Source organism: Megalobrama amblycephala, linkage group LG19 (genome assembly GCF_018812025.1).
Source record: "Megalobrama amblycephala isolate DHTTF-2021 linkage group LG19, ASM1881202v1, whole genome shotgun sequence".
In the NCBI taxonomy this organism is placed as follows: domain Eukaryota; kingdom Metazoa; phylum Chordata; class Actinopteri; order Cypriniformes; family Xenocyprididae; genus Megalobrama; species Megalobrama amblycephala.
The window spans coordinates 13,272,042-13,291,614 of NC_063062.1; the positions used below are offsets into that span (position 1 = coordinate 13,272,042).

Below are 19,573 nucleotides of genomic sequence, written 5' to 3' on the forward strand. Positions count from 1 at the left end.
GTGTTTGTTTGTTTTTTACCTGGCAGAAAGTATTTAAAAGTCCTTAAGGTTGTTCTGTTACCAGCTCGATCTGTTCGCTTTATAAAGAAATATTACATAAACAAAAGCCCTTTATCTGTAAAATATCCAATGATAAGTAAATATCTCATCTTTAAATTAAACAAGAAAATCACTTAATATTATGTTTATCAGCATTCCAGCCTCTAACTTCAAAATTATCTGTGAAATTAACAAGTTTTTGAAGCCATAATTATACTCCAATCTGTTTTAAAATGTATAAATTTAGCTTGATATAGCTAAATGTAATTCCGGTGCAATTAAAAATTATTTTTCAAATAAAATACTTCAAAAAATCCCAATATCAAACTGGAAATGCGCCTGTTTTACAGAATAACCCCCTTTTTAACGCATGAAAGCAGTAACTAATAGGCATTTCTCAGGCATTGTTTACTATTGTGGTGGCTCGAGCTTGGAATGAAGGGGACGTGACTTTGTTGTCCAATCAGAGAAGAGAATGGGTGTGGTCGGGTGACGTGGGGTCAAACCCCCTCGACTTCAACATACTGCGCACGAATAAACGCGTCTGACGCAGTGTGTTCTTCACCATCGTGCGTAACGTTACATCAATATAGTGTCAGTTGGTCCCGTAAAATCTGCGTTTAAAGCATCTGACAATTGCATAGACAGTCTGAGATTTAATTTATTGCCTGCAGATTTTGATTATTTATACCAGTTTATACCAGCAACCAACATCAAAGATGAAGACTAAATTCATCAATGGCGTGTCTTCTTCGCCTTCTATGTCTCTGGTTTTGTTGGTAAATGAGAATGTCCTCGAAGTCCAGGCAGACAGTGGGAACGACTGCAAAGACATTATACGACCGGATGAGCCCGACCACCAGACGAAGCTTAAGGCGTATCTGTGGTGTAAAGAATTCCTTCACGGAGCCTGGAAATCCATAGCTGAGGATGATTTCCAAATCTCTATCATCAGGTATTCTGCTTTGTGTGACTAGAAGTGAAACTGAGGCAGTCTGACTGTTGACTCGTGTCGCAAATGGCACCTTAACCCTCTTGTGCTCTTCGCGTGACAGTCAAAAATGACTGTTTTTTTCCATTGAAATGAATGTACTATATTTTAGTTCGATAATGGGTCTTTTGATTTAATATTTTGTATTTTTAGGGGATTTTATAGTAGTTATAATCCATTTTTTCACGTTTTGAGCATAGACCTGAAAATGAAATGTAGAAACTGTCATAAATCTTGAATGCTTTGGAGCACAGACTTAAGTCTCTTTTTAAAGAGGACACTGGCAGATTATTGCTGAAGGGAAAAAAAAAAAGTAAAATAAAAAAATAAAATAAAATAAAAAAAAAGTGAACTTTTTTATTTACGTTCATTGTTATGAAAAATGCTCAAAAATACTATTTTCAATTTTTATATAAAAATATATATTTTCTAATATTTTACTATAAAACTGCGAGAAAATTAAAGCCATGAATGTAAACAAGTGTGTTCCAAATTTGAGCTTGATATATCAAAAAATTAGCTTTTAGTAACATTTTGTTTGGGCACAGTACCAAAAATTTCATTTCCACTAAGGTTAGATGAAATTCGTTTCTATGGAAGCTTGTTTCTGCCATGAAATAAAAAATTAAAAAGGTAATTACTAATTACCACTTTAAATCTTATCTCTGACTTTTTTTCTCGCAATTGCGAATTTACATCTCGCAATTATGACCTTTTTCTCAGAATTGCGTGATATAAACTTGCAATCCTGACATTTTTCTCACAATTGTGATATAAACTCGCGATTGTGAGTTATAAAGACAGAATTGCATGATATAAAGTCAAAATTGCGAGTTAAAGTCAGAATTGTGAGATATAAACTCGCAATTGTGAGAAAAAAGTCTTGCAATTCTGACTTTATAACTCACAATTGTATCTCGCAATTCTAAGAAAAAAAAGTCAGAATTTGTGAGATAAAAATTCACAATTATCTTTTAAAATGTTTTTGTTCATAACATTCCGATGAAGTAAAAAATATATATATATATATATATATATATATATATATATATATATATATATATATATAATTTTTTACTTCAATTGTGAGAAAAAAGTCTTGCAATTCTGACTTTATAACTCACAATTGTATCTCGCAATTCTAAGAAAAAAAAGTAAGAATTTGTGAAATAAAAATTCACAATTATCTTTTAAAATGTTTTTGTTCATACCATTCCGATGAAGTAAAAAATTATATATATATATATATATATATATATATATATATATATATATATATATATATATATATATATATATATATTTAAAAAAAAACAAAAAAAACTTTTTTTGGTCAAAAATGACTGAAGAGCACCAGAGGGTTAAAGTATTAGGAACTATGAGAGATGTTCACTTGAGATGGTTACTTAAGATGATTTTGTACTGCAAGTTTAGCTCCTTTTGGTCATGAGATAATAAATGATTGCTCAATACTACAGTAATGTGCCTTAGTTTCCATGACCATGGCTGTGACTCAAAACCGAGTGAGCTGCCTACGTACATAGAACGCATTTTCAAGCATTACACAAGTAATCTAAAAGAGTGTAAATGAAAATACAGAGACTGTTTGAAAAGGTTGGCACAACTTGGCAGCATCACTCTCTTGTGGTTTTGTCTAGTTGTAAATACTTTTTAATCCTGATTAATTGTGAGAATGCAGTTATTTTCTTTTCCAACATGTATATTTTGCTTCTAGGGGAGGTCTCAGCAACAAACTGTTCCTCTGCGCTTTGCCAGAGAAGCAACCAAGCCTGGGAGATGAACCACGAAACGTGCTCCTTCGCCTATATGGACAAATTCTGCAGGTGTTTTGCTAGTTTTTACTTGGTGAAATGTTAAAGTGTGATTTAAGTGCCATGTTGCATAGTCATCTAATAAGATGCCAAGTAGTATATAGTAGAATACTTAATTTATATATGTTTTAGCATTTAAAAACAAAATGATCCGCTTGAGAGCTTAGTAAAAGCCGTACCTGTTCCTTAAATATTTAAAACTCAAATTTTACACATTATATATTCGCTGTTAAATCTTCTATGAATGTATAAGTCAAGTTTTTGTGTTGTTTTACTGTAGTAAAGTGGGAAGGATACATACATGCATACATACATATACATATTTGCCAAATATTGAACTTTTGTGTTTAGTCTGAAACTAAGTATTGTGTATCTGGGATAGCTTGAATGGCAGTTTAAACTGTTAAATTAAGCAGTTTATTAATTTGTGCGTTAAAATGAACAAATCATTCATTTGTGCTTGTTATTTTATAGAAGTAGTGTGAGATTTAAACCTGTATATACTTATATGCCTAATATTCATTAGGCAGATGGCAACCCCTCCCCCCTCACCTCGGATCAGAAATCTCAATTAAGAATCGCTCCCCAAACAGATTTTTGTATTTGTGTGTGTACCCTCTAAATTTAAAGAGGCAGTTTTTATTGGGTGATGTACCTCCATGGCTGTACTTGCGTGTCTTCTTTGCCGTAGGCTTGCCAAAGGAGCGTGCCTTGAGCACTCTTGTTTCCAGGTGATCCCAACATACCACACACGGTACAGTATGCGATCCCTGAAGCCACAGCATTGTCTTCAAGTTTATGCGCATCTCAATCTTTAAATCTTTGAGATCTACGCTCATGGCGTGCATTGCTCTATCTGAAGTATTTTTCTGCCTCTATCTGCTTATTTTCAATGCTTTATTTAGGTCCTGTTTTCATTAGAAAGGGAGTTTCAGCAGTGTATTTTAAAGGTCCCGTTCTTTGTGATCCCATGTTTCAAACTTTAGTTAGTGTGTAATGTTGTTGTTAGAGTATAAATAAAATCTGTAAAATTTTAAAGCTCAAAGTTCAATGCCAAGCGAGATATTTTATTTAACAGAAGTCGCCTACATCGAACGGCCAGTTTGGACTACATCCCTCTACTTCCTTCTTTAATGACGTCACTAAAACAGTTTTTTGACTAACCTCCGCCCACAGGAATACACAAGAGTTGCGTTTGTAGAGTGTGTTTGTCGCCATGTCGTCGAAACGCTGTTATTTTCATCCCGCAGTCCAATCACCGGGTCTGATTCCGGCTCAAATTGTAAAATTAAAGACATGTTTACAATAACATTGAGCGCGTGCATCTCCACGTTATGGTAAGAGGCGTGACCTTTCCGGGCAAGATGCGCTAAACTGCTGTCGAATCACAACACAGGAACCGCTGGCACAATCAGAACTCGTTACGTATTTCTGAAGGAGGGACTTCATAGAACAAGGAAGTCATCAGACCGTTTTTATGACAGTGGAAACAGCGGCATACAGAAAAGTAAATTATGTGAAAAATACTGTGTTTTTTTACACGCAAAACATGAACACATGTTATATTGCACACTATAAACACAATCAAAGCTTAAAAAAAACACGAAAAACGGGACCTTTAAGGGATTACGGTGGCATTAATAGTTCATGTCATTGCAATATCATTATAATAATAACAACATTATTTGTAAAGGGTGTGTTTTATAAATAGTTGTAATGTGTTCAAAGTGATATATAATTAATAAAATATATTAGTTATGTTATATGACAGATTGATATATATTTTCTTAAATATAAACTACATGAATACACTTGAATAGACTTGTTTTTAAGAAGTGATGGAATCATTTGGCTTTTGATTTTTGTAAGTAGCAATGAGTTGCTTTTAATCTCTCAGTAAATTATTTAGAGAAACAGCAGTCACGGTACTAATGATGTCATACCTGATGAGGTGTAAGTAGGTTCACAGTCCAATTCTTTGAAGTCAGGTGTTTAAAAATGGAAACCTCTGACAAAAGCATTAGTTGCAGCCATATTACAAATTCCAGAGTGTGTGGACTTTGCTACATAGTGATTCATAAATAAATCTCTCATTGGTAATGAGTTCAGTTTATTAAAGCATTTTATACGAGTTAATTTTCAAACTGTGCACTGATAACAACCTGTGTTGATCTTTAATTAACTAGACGTACTTTATTGCTGTCACTAGCATTCATGTTGCTCTTGTGAGATTTAGTGTTCATTACTATGGACACCAAACCCTTTAGATCGAGACTTTTTTATTCTAATGGAGAATAGCTTTGTGTACTAAATATTTGTTGGAACATGGTTTTGACAATTGCAGTTATAACAGTTGAGTGTTTTTTTTTTTCTTTTTTCCCACCTGTGGTCATGAAAAAAGTCAAGCTTTTTTGTCCAACAGGCCATATATTTCTAGCTATCAATCCTTTCTAACACTCTTTCTTTTTTTTTTTCTTTTTTTTTTTTGATCACAAAGTTAATGCATTTGTTTAATACACTTTCTTACTTGTGCTGCCAAAGACATGGATTTAATAGTTTATAGTGAGTGACTGTTGCTGTTATGGAAAATAGCTCTGTCATTTAATGTTAATACTCTCTGAAGATGTTCAAATTGATCTGTCACATAAAAAACACTTTGTGCTTATGGATAGTCTTTTGCTTTTTCTCTTATTGCTAGATGTCCTGTAATAAAGGGGATTCCAGACAGTCAAACACAGAAAATCACTTTCAAGTAAGTAACATTAGCAAAGGTCTTTTTTTTCTATTGTTTTTATGTGAGCAGAATGTGACTTTATAGACTTGGGTGTCTATAAAAGGTGCCTTTTAGTGACACACATTGTCTTTATTACACCTCATCTGACATGTTTTTTATTGAGATTATATGGCCAGTAAGTGCCAAAAAGCATTATAGTGAAACTGCTGTTATGTTTACCTCCCATCGTCTTCAAAGGCCAAGGGACAAGTTATTTGGGTCATCAGATATGTTTTGTTTGGACCTGTCTCATATGATTTCAAACTTTTAGGTCAAATTCTTCCATGAGCCTATGAGATTCTTTCTTCTGCTGAACACAAAAGAAGATATTTTAAAGAATGTCTGTAACCAAAGACATGGGTAAAATATCATCTTTTGTGTTCAACAGAAGAAAGAAATTCATACAGATTTGGAACAAATTGAAGGAGAGTAAATGATAAAAAGAACATTTTATTAATCAGTATTTTTGTTTTGTTTTACAGTAAAAATATAAAAGAATCCTTAAAACAACATACATTTATTTGAGATGCAAAACTGTGTTAGATATTAAGACTAGTTCTCTGTGAATATATATTCAATTGAGGTTATTTTTCTTACCCAAAAGCATAAATTTAATTTGTTTTTATTTATGGTTAAAACATACAAACAAAAAAATTGCCAGTTCAGTGGGGTAGTAAAAATAAAGCAAATTTATATAGATTTTATAATTTAATTACAGAAGTTTTAGTATTTAATTTTAATTCTCTATTAATATTTTATGCACATTTGCATCTCAATACTTAAAATACTTAAATATTTTTACCCAAAAAGAGAAAATCATTTTTTTGCCATGCATAGGTCATAGTTATAAAGAGAGAAGTCCCAGAACTGATAACCTAGAAAGGCTGAAATGCATCCTCTGACACAATTTAAATGTTCCGAGTTGCATCATTTGTCTTAGAGTCACATAGCAATGGATCCTATTACAAGCTTATCCCAGCATTAACCTCACTGTCGCACTTCAGCATCAGCTGGCTGTCCTGTCTGGCCTCTGCAAACTTTGCAACAATCTACTTTGCAAGTGTAGTTTTGTGTGCATTTCTCTTGGTGCATCCACAGACTAACACAGGTGGGTGTCAGTAATGCTGAGATGGACTTCCCCTAACTGGACATTCATAACACCTGCATGTAGATACTGTCCTTGTGTCGCTGTGAACTGATCTGCTTCAGTAATCCAGTGATTATGCCTTGTGAATTAACAGGCACTGGAAAAACCCAAGCAGCTGCTGCTCAGCAGTCACATGGCCATTGCTTAGTCAGATAACAGGGTAGGGAGGGAGAGAGAGACTGTGCGAAACCTGAAAAACGCTAGCTTTGCAGGCAGTAAGGTGGGAAGGAAAGGCATGAATCTAAAGTAACCAATTTTTGAAGGCAGCAGCATAGATGCTCCCAATTTTGGATACGTCTGCATTAATCGATTTATATATATATATATATATATATAAAACAGCGATTTCGGTTCAAAACACTCTCCGTCCACACTAGCGTTTTCAAGCGTTTTCTAAAAATGTCTGAATCCACTTGAAGGACTGAATGAAAATGAGTGAGTAATTTCACACATTGAGTGCGCTGGAAGAGCTGCCTGTTTTGCATAGTTTGTGCTTGCTGTAACTGTTTAACAATCATTTGAAACTTAGCAAACTGGCTGCTTCAGTAGTAATGAAAAGATTTAATTCAAACTATCTCATGGAAACTATCATGTATAAACCTTAATTAAACAATTTAATAATCAATTAAAATTAAATTTATACCCGTATAACGCTGTACCCACATTGGATCAGCAGTTTGGAAAATGGATGGATGGGTGGATAATTCATCTGACGTGGGAATTCATTCGGCACAAGCCTCACAGTGCATTATGGGTATTCTCTAACTGTTGAGTGTACATCAGTTGTACACTCATTATTGCGGTGCATTATGGGATTGAATGAGATATGGGATATGCTCTTGATAATGTCCACTATGGTTCTGAACACCACTACAAATGGCTTTCCCCTTAAATGGTGGCCTATTTAAGGGTATAGGGGGTGATTTTAGCCTTTCATTAGCTTGATCGGGTGTGTTTGATTAAAGTTGGTAGGAGCTAAATTAGGCAGGACAGTAGCTCTTCAGGGACATATTTGAGCCATGAATCACATCACATTGCTTCCAGGAAACCTGTGCAAAACCTGTTTCTGTAGGTGACATTTTCATAGAAGTATGATATCTGTTGACTTTGACTGACTGGGCAGCAGACCCAAACTAGAACAAATTTGGAGTCATTGTTGCATAGTTGCAATGTATGTGAAATATGATTAGAATTAGAAAACTCTTTGATTCCTCCCAATCAATCCAGCTTCCAAGCCAAGCCAAGGATGATGTATCCAAAGCTATCCTATGAGGAAGTTTAGTTTCCTTCCTGGTTTTTCCGTTAGAATTGTCCTCCAATGGGAAGGCCATAGTATCCTGTTTAATTTCTGAGAGAACCGGATGTTTTTTTTAAACTGCAGATCAGTTGATATTCCCTCAGCAGGTTTGTTGCGCAACTGTGTGCCATTCTTGTGTAATGTCGAACACTGAGATGAAATGAGTGCAGTGCTTTTACATGACCTCATTAAATTGTGCTATATTAAGATAAAAGACTCGAGACTAATGCATTATTTGACTTAGATAGCAGGTTAAAATCTTAATTGAGTTTACCATTTGAAGATATTTTTGTCTGGGGTATTTTCTAAGCATTTCTAGGTATTTACCATTTGCCATCTGTGCTTAATGCTGTCTTCAAGCGCACCTGTGAAACTCGTTCATCCAAGTCTGCCATTTGTTATTACATCACATGTCGTTAGCCTCATAGCATAATTGCCCAGATCATATTTCAAAGGCAGATATCACAATTTGGCCAAAAAATGACTTGTGACAAAAAATGAGGCTAAATGAGGCTAACGATGTTCAAGTTGGAAACATAACATGGAAGTATTCTGTAAACAATAAACCCAAATAACTGCATTTGAATTTGAAATGATGAAAAATATACATTTTTACTACTTGTTTATACATGGTATCACAACTAAATGTGAAGCATACCGTGAAATTTGAATGATTAACACGGTTTGCTACAGTCTTTCTTTCCACTCTCTATATAGATTATACAGCTATTATATGATATTGTCTATTTTATAGATCATTGTTTCCATCATATTTCAAATCGGCATGGCCTTCGCAACTTCACAACTCGTGCATCATCTAGAATTCCGAGTTTCCCACTTGTAAAAATGACATTGACGTGCTCAGAATGTGTAATTATGATATTTATGATAGTTTTCCACAGTGTTGATAGAGCAGGACTGTGATCTTAAAGTAGTCAAATTAAAAGTCATCATTTGTTTACACTTGTGTTGCTCCAAACCTGACTTCCTTTCTTACAGGGAACACAAAAAGATAAAATTTGATTAATGTAGTTGAATCATTGAAAAGGTCTGACTTAAAAAAAGACAAGAAAATTAAACTTTTGAGTCTGATCTTTTCAATGAATCAACTGATCCAGTTCATGTATCATCGCACTGATCCGGTTCTCACTGTGGATAACTGCAGGGAAGTCTTTAAGTGAATAACAGCTTAAATTTTGGTCTGTTCCCAACAGTTATTGTGTGGCTTTTTTTGTCATTTTGGAGATTGACAGCCCAGTTCTTGTTTACTTTGTTTATGTTGAAAAGAGTTTCATTTGTTTTGGCTTTCTGTTTGCCTTTACGTTTATCATATTGGTTCCTGTTTGAGGTCAAAACGTCTGCATTATGTTGTCATGAGACAAATACATCTTTGGTCACAGTGAAAACTGAAAGAATCCCCATACATTTGAATCATTCATATTTGCACTTTCAAATGTTCGCTCCACCAGATGTTTAGATGACTTCCTAAGGGATTAGTTCAAAGTACAGCTCTCAGTGACTGTTAACTAGTAAATATATAATCTCTTAACAAACTATTTTTAGATGAACTTTAATAGGAAGGAAAGCATAAAAGCAGAAGTATAAAACGTTTAAAAATCGAAATACCTTACACAAGTACTTTCCCCACATAGGAAGGCAGCTCTTTCGGTTCTGTGTATTAACACTTGGCACAGCCTTGTCCAAAAAAACAAGCTTAATGTCAGTGCTAGTTAAGCAGCCACAATTAATGACTGGGATGTTTGGCAAGTTCTGCCTCGCTCAGCACAATTGCCTCTCTTGTTTTTTCTCATTTAACTCACTTTGCTCCAGCACCGCCATTGAATTTGCTTCTGCCAATCACCGCTGTTACAAAATGACTGGCTTGTAGACAGAACTGATTTCAGTGCAGAATTCCTTGCCCTTTATAGCATCACCGTTTTGAATTAAGTTATTTTAACTTAAGCTGAACTCCTCTTTCAGGGATTGAAGATCCAATCAAGCTAAACTAAGCAAGTTTTCAAAGGTTGTTTTTTTGACAAATCTTGGAGGTTGATTCAATTAGTTGAGTGTCCAAATTGTATCTTTGTGTTTTTGTGTTTGCAGGGAGCTGATGCCATGGTACTGGAGAGTGTGATGTTTGCTATCCTGGCTGAGAGGGAGCTTGGGCCGAAGCTTTATGGCATCTTTCCACAGGGGAGACTGGAACAGTTTCTCCCAGTGAGTCTTAAAGTTTGCTCTTGTGATAAGCGAGCAGACAATTCGGATGTGAAACACAGCTCACAACATGTTTTGACACTAATGGTTATGAATCCCCTTCTTGCAAATTGCATTGTAAGAGAAACCACTTGATATTCTAGGCTAATGTCCCTGTGTCACATTTTCCATTGCTCTGAAAGATGTTCCAGGCTTTTAAATACACAGAAACTTAAAGGTGCAGTATGTAATATTGACAGCCAGGGTACTACAGTCCAAATTCAAAATATTGGAGAGAGTTGTTTGCCCCTCCCCTCCTCCTTAGACTTGATGCTCACGCGGGTTGCCAGTTTGAGGACACGCAACAGGAACGAGCGCAGTTGACAATGGAAGGCGACGAGCTTTTTAGATGGATGCCAGTGGCTTTTTAGGTCTGGTAGAATCTGCGATCTCTGACTCAGTTAGTTTGTTGGCTTCCATGGCTGCAGTACGCTGTGTTTTCCACCGACAAGCCCAGAGAGTCAAAATACCATTGGGTAAACTGGCAGTGGACGGGATCACACAGACCAAAACAAAAACAGACATTCCGACACAGAACACACATTTTAACTGGCTGTAGAATTGTTTTTTCGGAGAAACAAGAATGTGAACTTGGCATGTTTCCTAAATATCTGCAAACATATTATGGTATTTTTATGCTTTAGGACATAAAAAAATTACATACAGCACCTTTAAGGATGAAGTGCAACTTCTTGTGTTTTACCTTTTTAGTTATGTATTTGTTTCTGTTTCAGTCAGCAAAATGCAAACTGACAGCACAATATGTTTGTCTGCAGAGTCGAAAACTGTCCACAGAGGAGCTGAGTGTCCCTGGTATATGTGCTGAGATTGCTGAAAAGATCGCCAGGTTTCATGGAATGAGAATGCCCTTCAACAAGGAGCCAAAGTGGCTGTTTGGCACAATGGAAAAGTGCGTGATAATAAAAACTATGAAGTCCGTCCAGTTTGTGTTCATTTTTACAAATGTTCATGGAGGGTGGGGAACTACATCCTTACTGTCAAGATGTTGACCAGATTGAGTTTTGTTCTAGTCTAAATCTCAACAGCCAAAAATATGATTTATGTAAACCCAGTTCCCTGGAAGTAAATTGTAAAAAAAAAAATAATGAAACCAGAAAAAAGTGAACTTTTATTTTCTGGAAACCCCCATGGTCTTTTGTATCTCCACTGGGACCTAAACAGCATTTATCAACTAGTCAAGTCATAAACAGTTGCATTTATAAATATATATATATATATATACATATACACACAATACAGATTGTTTCAAAGCAGCTTCGCATTAATAAACAGGAAAATAACAGTGTTAATGTAAAAATTAGAATATAATAGAATTATTATTCAGCTCAATTTAGTTCAATGTTCTTTCAATTCAGTTCAATAACTGTCAAAGTGGCAAAGTTCATCAATTATGAGTTCAATTCAGCTATAAGCACAGCAGCTCTACAGAAGGCAATAAATAGTGTCATTATCAAGCTCAATTCAGTCTTCAATTAAATTTTTTCTCATCCAATGGTGTCAGTGCTGTTAAATCAATAATATTACTGAATAGTAATTGTCTTTTAAACCCCAATCATCTCATATTACTATATGAATTAAAAAAGTGTCTTCAAATATATTGAGTATTTTTGTTGATGGCCACCACTGCAATCATTTTGTACTTGCATTAACTTCACAGGTACATGGATCAAGTGCTCCAGCTCACCTTCACCAGGGAACACCATCTGCGTAGTTTCTCTCGCCTTATGAGCTACAACTTGCCTCAAGAGATGGACAGTCTCAAGTAAGATCTTTATTTAGACTATTCAGTAAAACTGTGATTTCACTTCTATTTCACGGGAATTATCTTTTTGTCATACATTTGTAGCCTGGTTTCATTGACCTGCTTTATCAGAACCCCTGGAAACTGTTCACACTTTAACAGATTTGAGAGTGACTGATAGCAAGATAATGTATTGACAAGTAAGAGGTGTTTGTTGGCTGTTCATTATTGACGTCTTTTGTATGCTTACTTAAACGGCTGTTTGTGTACACAGGTGTCTACTAGAATCTACTCCCTCTCCTGTTGTTTTCTGCCACAATGACTTGCAGGAAGGTTAGACAGGTTTATTGCATTATTGTTTCTAAAAATGGTCCACTCAATGTTTAATCAAAAGTTTTAAGAGTACTGGCTTGTTTTAAACAGGAAACATCTTGCTCCTAAGTGGCCGTGAGAACACAGACAGAAAGAGGCTCATGCTGATCGACTTTGAGTACAGCAGCTACAACTACAGGTCTGTCATGTTCATAATTGCTTTAATTCCACACATGATTCCTCATATGCTGCATCAGAAGTAACGTATGCAGCTAAATTCCAATGTGTTTATGTAACAACCAGATGATTGATGGGAATTAAGTTTTGATCTTTTACCTTCCACATCTTTGGAGATGAATTAAAGAACTGGCTGTTTTTCTTTGTTATTCAAGACCACTCAGTTGTTTCTGATAAGTTTGGGGTGCCCCATTTCTGAGAAAGGACCTCTAGACGTTGAAGACTCTGGAAAAACACTGTTGCTAGGGTACTTGCATTCTTGCACGTGCTCAAACACGGGCCTCGCTGAGGCAATCCTCGGGCAAGCGAGCTCTAAACTGTAACACGTTCTTTTAGGAGCCTAGTTTTATTCGAAACGTTTTGGCAAGATCACTGTTCTACAGGTGGATGCCTTGGGTCAAGGCATGTTTTGTTTGTTTTCCCATCCTGCCATCCAGTGTGTTCCTCTACAGCGTGAGTCATGATTAGGTCCATTGACGGTGTTTGTCCAGCAAAGCAGTAGGAAATTAAGCCTGGCTTCACAGCCACAGAAATGTGTGCTTTGTTTGGTTTCCACAGCAGCTGTGAGCCTCTTCACAAAGAGCTACACAGTGTTTCTTACAAATTATTCTCCTTCAGTTTGTGTAATGTCAAATTAAGAGTCACGTTTTTTTTCTGTGGCTTTGCTCAAATCTGGTAGAAACCTAGTTAGCTGGATCATAATATGATTTCAATCATGATAACTCTCAGAATAGTTTTAGCATGTTAATGGATTTGATGATGTTAATATATTTCTGTAATGGCAACTCTTGAGATATTGGTAATGGATATGGCAATGTTAATGTATTTGGTCCTGGCGGAATAGATCTGCTACACTGCTGCTGCTGCTGCAGAGCAAGTACCGAGACTTGCTATTGCCAATACATTCACAGACATTGCTGTGAGCATGTAAGGCATGCTGCTGCACAAGTAACATACATGAATTATACCCCGTAGCAGATCTATACAGGTGGAGCTGGGGAAGGTGGAGGGTTTCTGAAAGCACGCTGCAGACTGCTAACAGCAACACTACCGGTATTTGTTTGAATGATGAGCTGCAGCTCCACTGATGCAACAGCAACCAATCAGCTGTGCTATGTAGATAATGACGTGATCGCTACAGAATGAGTTAAAGTCCTATCAGCCTGCTCCATCTAGAATTTAATGCCAGAACTAGGTAATTTGGCAAACTAGATCTGCTACACATGCTGCTACTGCTACTGCAGAGCAGGTACGGACTTGCTATTGCTAATAGATACACAGACACGCTGCTGTGAGCGTGTAAGATATGCTGCTGCTGCTGCTGCATGAATAGACATACATAAATCCTGTAGCAAAAAAACCCTGGGGGAGCTGGAGATTTAAAGGAACTCTAACTGCACTACAGGACCAGCTTACAGCGAACACTGATCTGGACCTTTTAAATGTTGAGTAAGCAATCTCACTGGTTCCAGAATCAGTAGAGGCCAATCAGCTTGTGCCATGTAGTACATGACTGTATTGCTTGCAGATTGCATGTGAAGGACCAATCAGTCTACATGATATTTATTATCATCTTGCCAAACAGCAATAGGAAAATATTAGCGTTATAACAGTTAACCTTGCACTTCAGTTGCACAATATTTTAGACTTAGTGTTTTAAAACTAAGGTCTGGGGACCACCAGGGGGCCACAAGGATGTGCTAAGGGGACTGTGGAAAATCGGAGAGAAGATTTGTATTTCTGGGCGGTCAAATTTCAAGTGTTAACTTGTCAATTAAATATATTTAACACTATTTTTGGGGAAGTTGTTGGATCAGCATGCCAGTGTTTGGCATTTGTAGTCAGTAATAAATTGAATATTCTACTAGTGGGATTAGCCTTACACTTTGCTTGATGCCCTTCAAAACCGATTTATTCATTAAAGCTGAACAGTTATGATATTCTTATGAATGTGAGAAACTACCAAACAAAACCTCCTCCACCGTTACCGGTGATCTCTGAATGATCAAGACTTGTGCATTATGCATTATTATTACAGTAACAAATGTTGTCGATGGGGTAATGATCTCCTCTCTTTCTCCCACAGAGGATTTGACATTGGAAATTTCTTCTGTGAGTGGACTTATGACTACACCTATGACAAGTTTCCATTTTTCACAGCCAACACCAAAAATTACCCCACCAAAGCACAGCAGGTTTGTAAAATTACTTAGTTAGGTAGTTTTTGTTTCTCTTCTTAAATCTATAAAACTATGAACCATGAAAACAGCTTAACATTTCATTTTGTTTTTCTCAGATACATTTCTTCCGGTGTTATCTGTTGGAATCTAATGGTGGATTTGAAAACTTGAGTGAGGAGGACCAGCTGAAACTCACAGAAGATATGCTAGTGGAGGTTAACAGGTGATATACCCACCTCATATGTGCAGTTTTACACACATTTTGCCATCAAATTGTAATTTTATAGATGATTATGCAACATTCTTGAGCTTGAAATGAGGCCCATATAATCAAAAGGGGAAGAAAGTAATGAGGCAATCCCTCAGAGGCCTCTTACTATACTACAATGAATATTGTAAAAAGAGGTTAGGACCAAGTCCAGCAGTGATTCAACAAACGTTCTTTCCATCTGTACTCTGTGAACTCAATGCTCTCTCATTTAGGTTTGCTCTGGCCTCCCACTTCTTCTGGGGATTGTGGTCCATTATCCAGGCCAAAATATCAACTATTGAATTTGGGTACATGGTGAGTTATTGTAGGAAAGCTGTCAAGTCTTTGTGTGTGCATGTGTTGAGTTATTGCTAATCATGAACCAAGAAGTATATTCCATTATACACAGTGCAGCTCTTAGGTAAGCCAGGAATTTTATCACTGAAGATCAGATAAAGATACGGTCATTGCAATGTTTGTGGTGACTGACAACCTTAGGACAGTGTACAAATACTTGTGAGGTCAGGTTAGCATGACTGTAAGCCTGTTGGGTGTGTGTCACAGTAGTTTTTATATACAATGTTGTATAATATGTTTAATTTTTTTAAAACAACAAATTTAAAAGAATACTTTACAATTACAGTCTTAAATAGCAATCATGGAAAAATAATAAAATCAATTACAAATGGGTTTAAGTTCAAGATACTTCTCAGAAAACAAAAGGACACTAAGATATAATAATGCAGCCATACCTTGTAGAATTGATCTGTTATTACTACAGAAGAGGATTGGGGCCAAGCAATAATAAAAAAATAAAACCATCTCGAGATTAAAGTTGTTAAATTTCGAGAAAAAACTCGTTAAATTTTGAGAAAAGAGTCGAAATAAAATGTTGAGAATAAACTCGTTAAATTACAAGAAAAAACTCATTAAATTTCAAGAAAAAAGTCAAGATAAAATGTTGAGAATAAACTCATTAAATTACGAGAAAAAACGTGTTAAATTTTGAGAAAAAAGTCGAAATAAAATGTTGAGAATAAACTCGTTAAATTACGAGAAAAAGGTTGAGATAAAATGTTGAGAATAAACTCATTAAATTACGAGAAAAAACGTGTTAAATTTCAAGAAAAAAGTCGAGATAAAATGTTGAGAATAAACTCGTTAAATTACGAGAAAAAACTCGTTAAATTTCAAGAAAAAAGTCGAGATAAAATGTTGAGAATAAACTCGTTAAATTACGAGAAAAAAGTCGTTAAATTACGAGAAAAAAGTCGTTAAATTACGAGAACAAATTTGTTAAATTATGAGAAAAATGTTGTTAAATTTCGAGAAAAAAGTCGAGATAAAATGTTGATAAACTCATTAAATTATGAGAAAAAAGTCGTTAAATTACGAGAACAAATTCGTTAAATTACGAATTTGTTCTCATAATTTAACGACTTTTTTCTCGTAATTTAACGACTTTTTTCTCGTAATTTAATGACTTTTTTCTCAACATTTTATCTCAACTTTTTTTTCGAAATTTAACGACTTTTTTTCTCATAATTTAACGAATTTGTTCTCATTATCTAACGACTTTTTTCTCGTAATTTAATGACTTTATTCTCAACTTTTTTTTTGAAATTTAACGACTTTTTTTCTCATAATTTAACAAATTTGTTCTCATTATCTAACGACTTCTTTCTCGTAATTTAATGACTTTATTCTCAACATTTTATCTCAACTTTTTTTTCAAAATTTAACTACTTTTTTTCTCATAATTTAACGAATTTGTTCTCATTATCTAACGACTTTTTTCTTGTAATTTAATGACTTTATTCTCAACATTTTATCTCAATTTTTTTTTCGAAATGTAACGACTTTTTTCTCGTAATTTAATGAGTTTATTCTCAACATTTTATCTCAACCTTTTTCTCGTAATTTAACGAGTTTATTCTCAACATTTTATTTCAACTTTTTTCTCGAAATTTAACAAGTTTTTTCTCAAAATTTAACAACTTTAATCTCGAGATGGTTTTATTTTTTTATTATTGCTTGGCCCTAATCCTCTTCCGTATATTACTATATATCATTTAAATGTTAAAAACTGCTAATAGTTTGCTTTGTTGATCCAGACTAAACATTTTTTCTTATTTTCTTACACAGGAATATGCCATGGCCAGGTTTGATGCATACTTTGAGCTGAAAAGGAAGCTCAGGGTTTAAAGGGAAAATGCATAAATTCCCAAACAGACAGAGGGAAGAGGGAACAACCGCTCATATGGTGTTAGGAAAAGAGCGGAGCACATTTCGGATGTGTTTGAAAGAGAATGCTCTGAGTGATTCAGCCATGCTGCATAGACCAAAATCAATGCAACTTACATATTTAAAAAACAAAAAAACAAAAAGGCTCTGTGCGTTGAGTATTCCATATGCTGCTTCTCAATGTTTACAATTGTAAGCTTCTCACATTTAACACACCAGATTGAGCTTCTAGACAGTTGGAAAGAAAGATAGAAGACACTAACAAGGTCATGTGCTGGGGGGAAAAAAAAAAGAAGAAAAAAAAAATTGTAGGTCAGAGTGGAAAATACTTTATGCAGCTGCAATTTGATTCATAAGTCAAAGAATGGTGTGGTGGAAGTTCTTCATACTAACTTAAACCTTGTGGTATTTCTTATCACCTAGTCATTTGCTGTAATGTTATCTATACAACCGGTGATAGAAGATGTGCTGTGAAAGAGTAAGGTTCAAAAACTGGACCTGTTACCAGAAAATGGTACAACAGACCAAATTATGTTGACACTGTTGTTCTAATGATTCAGTATTGTGTTTCCAAGTTCTCGGTTTCCATTTTTTGGTGTCCTTTTTACTGGATGATTTACCTCTTTTCTACTTGAACTTCTAGTAGATTGTCTTATTTCATTTCTATTTCTAGTAGATCCGCATGATGTGAAGTGAAATACCTGTGGGACCGTACCATCTGTGTACTCCTTAGGAGGAGATTGTAGAAATGAAATATCTGTCTTAATGGTGGAAAACTTTATTGACCATAATGATCTCATTCACCTCATATTAGAGGTGCTTGTGTATTTTATAAGAAAAAGTGCCCAATATGAGATTACTCCTGCTTGTATCTGATTTGATATTAATGGTTAACTGTGGGATATGAATATTAAACGTAACATCTATCCAATCTTTTCCTAGAAAACGCAAAACATTTTATTTAATAACAGTTGGTTTAATTATAGTTTTGCATTAAAACAGAAGTGAAAGTTTATTCTTGTAAAATTATTTTATGCTATGAAATAGTTTTGCAACTAAACAATATTAATGCATTTAATGTTTTTCATTTTACTCTGTATAAACCTAAAATTGCGGGGTTTTATATATTTGAAATGTAGGTATAGTAATACAGTTTTATTAAGACAGTCTGTTTTGTTTTGTTTTTGTTTTGCTAACAGTCATGTCAAAGGCACTTTCTGAAGCAGTTTTGTGAAGAAGTTTTAGTACTTGCAAATGTAACTTTTCTATTATTTTTCTGCAATGGAAGATGTATTTTTCTTAATAAGAAAGTGTTCTCTGTCCTTACTGAAATAATGTCAGTGGACCTCTTGACCATTTTTTACTGTACTATGCTGGTGATCAGTTGATTTGTTTCCACATATCTTGAACCATATAAAATAAAACAAATGTTAATATTTATTTACATTATATATAACTTGTCTCTATGAATCAATACCAATTTTTGAAACATCAGTAACCATAAAGGAAAAAGTGGAAGTATAGTGTTGAATGTAAAAATAAAAAAATAATTAAATATGATTCCTTTGTATTATAAAATCCGGTGTTTAGACCAGCTTTACTAACTTATCCATCTGTTAACATCAATATCAGGCTGTAATGCTTGTTCTCTCTAAATATATATTAAAAATGAGGAATAGAAAAAGAAAAACTTCTGCTTACAAAAGCGGAAAGATGTGAAACCATTCAACAGAATGTAATGTACTAATTCATGCTTTGCATATTACTGTGAATAAAGAGTTGAAAATGTATTTTATTGTCTTATGTTCTTTTCTTTCCTCATCCCTGCCCCTAATGTCACAAAGATGAATTAAACTGGAATGAAATTATGTGATGGCAGGTTTTCTTGTTCCAAATCTGTCAAGTTTTTTTTTTCCCCTGGGAAAATAATTTATTCATGCCTTAAAATCACTTGAATGTAACTCTACACCTATGCCTCATTTCGGATCCATTATCAATATGCAAATTAGTCCCCGCCTCCACTCAATTACACCAGCTTGGACTACTGTAATAAATGTTACACAATGCCAAATGGAATTTTTTCCCTCGTGCCTTTAGTTTTTCCTCTTGAATCAAATCACAGGACAATTTCAAATGAATATGACGATAATTTGCATCTCAAAACCTTATTAATCTGAAGCATTTATCTTATGGCCCTTTTCATTTTTATAATTTATTTCTATACGTGTTGCCTCTGAACCTTATGCTTGCAGTTTA

General features: G+C 34.8%; 1 protein-coding gene across 2 annotated transcripts; it reads left to right on the top strand.

The window, feature by feature from the left end:
- Positions 1-566: 566 nt before the first annotated feature.
- chka (choline kinase alpha) lies at positions 567-19,107 on the top strand. 2 transcript variants are annotated; one of them, XM_048169082.1, is made up of 12 exons: positions 567-994; positions 2,766-2,874; positions 5,561-5,614; positions 10,183-10,296; positions 11,109-11,242; positions 12,011-12,115; positions 12,369-12,427; positions 12,518-12,605; positions 14,730-14,838; positions 14,940-15,046; positions 15,307-15,388; positions 17,219-19,107. In XM_048169082.1, the coding sequence occupies exons 1-12, from the start codon at positions 759-761 to the stop codon at positions 17,276-17,278; spliced, it is 1,257 nt and encodes a 418-aa protein (XP_048025039.1). In that variant the 5' UTR covers positions 567-758; the 3' UTR covers positions 17,279-19,107. The 2 variants fall into 2 exon arrangements, with proteins under 2 accessions (XP_048025039.1, XP_048025040.1); XM_048169083.1 differs by lacking the exon at positions 5,561-5,614.
- Positions 19,108-19,573: the final 466 nt, after the last annotated feature.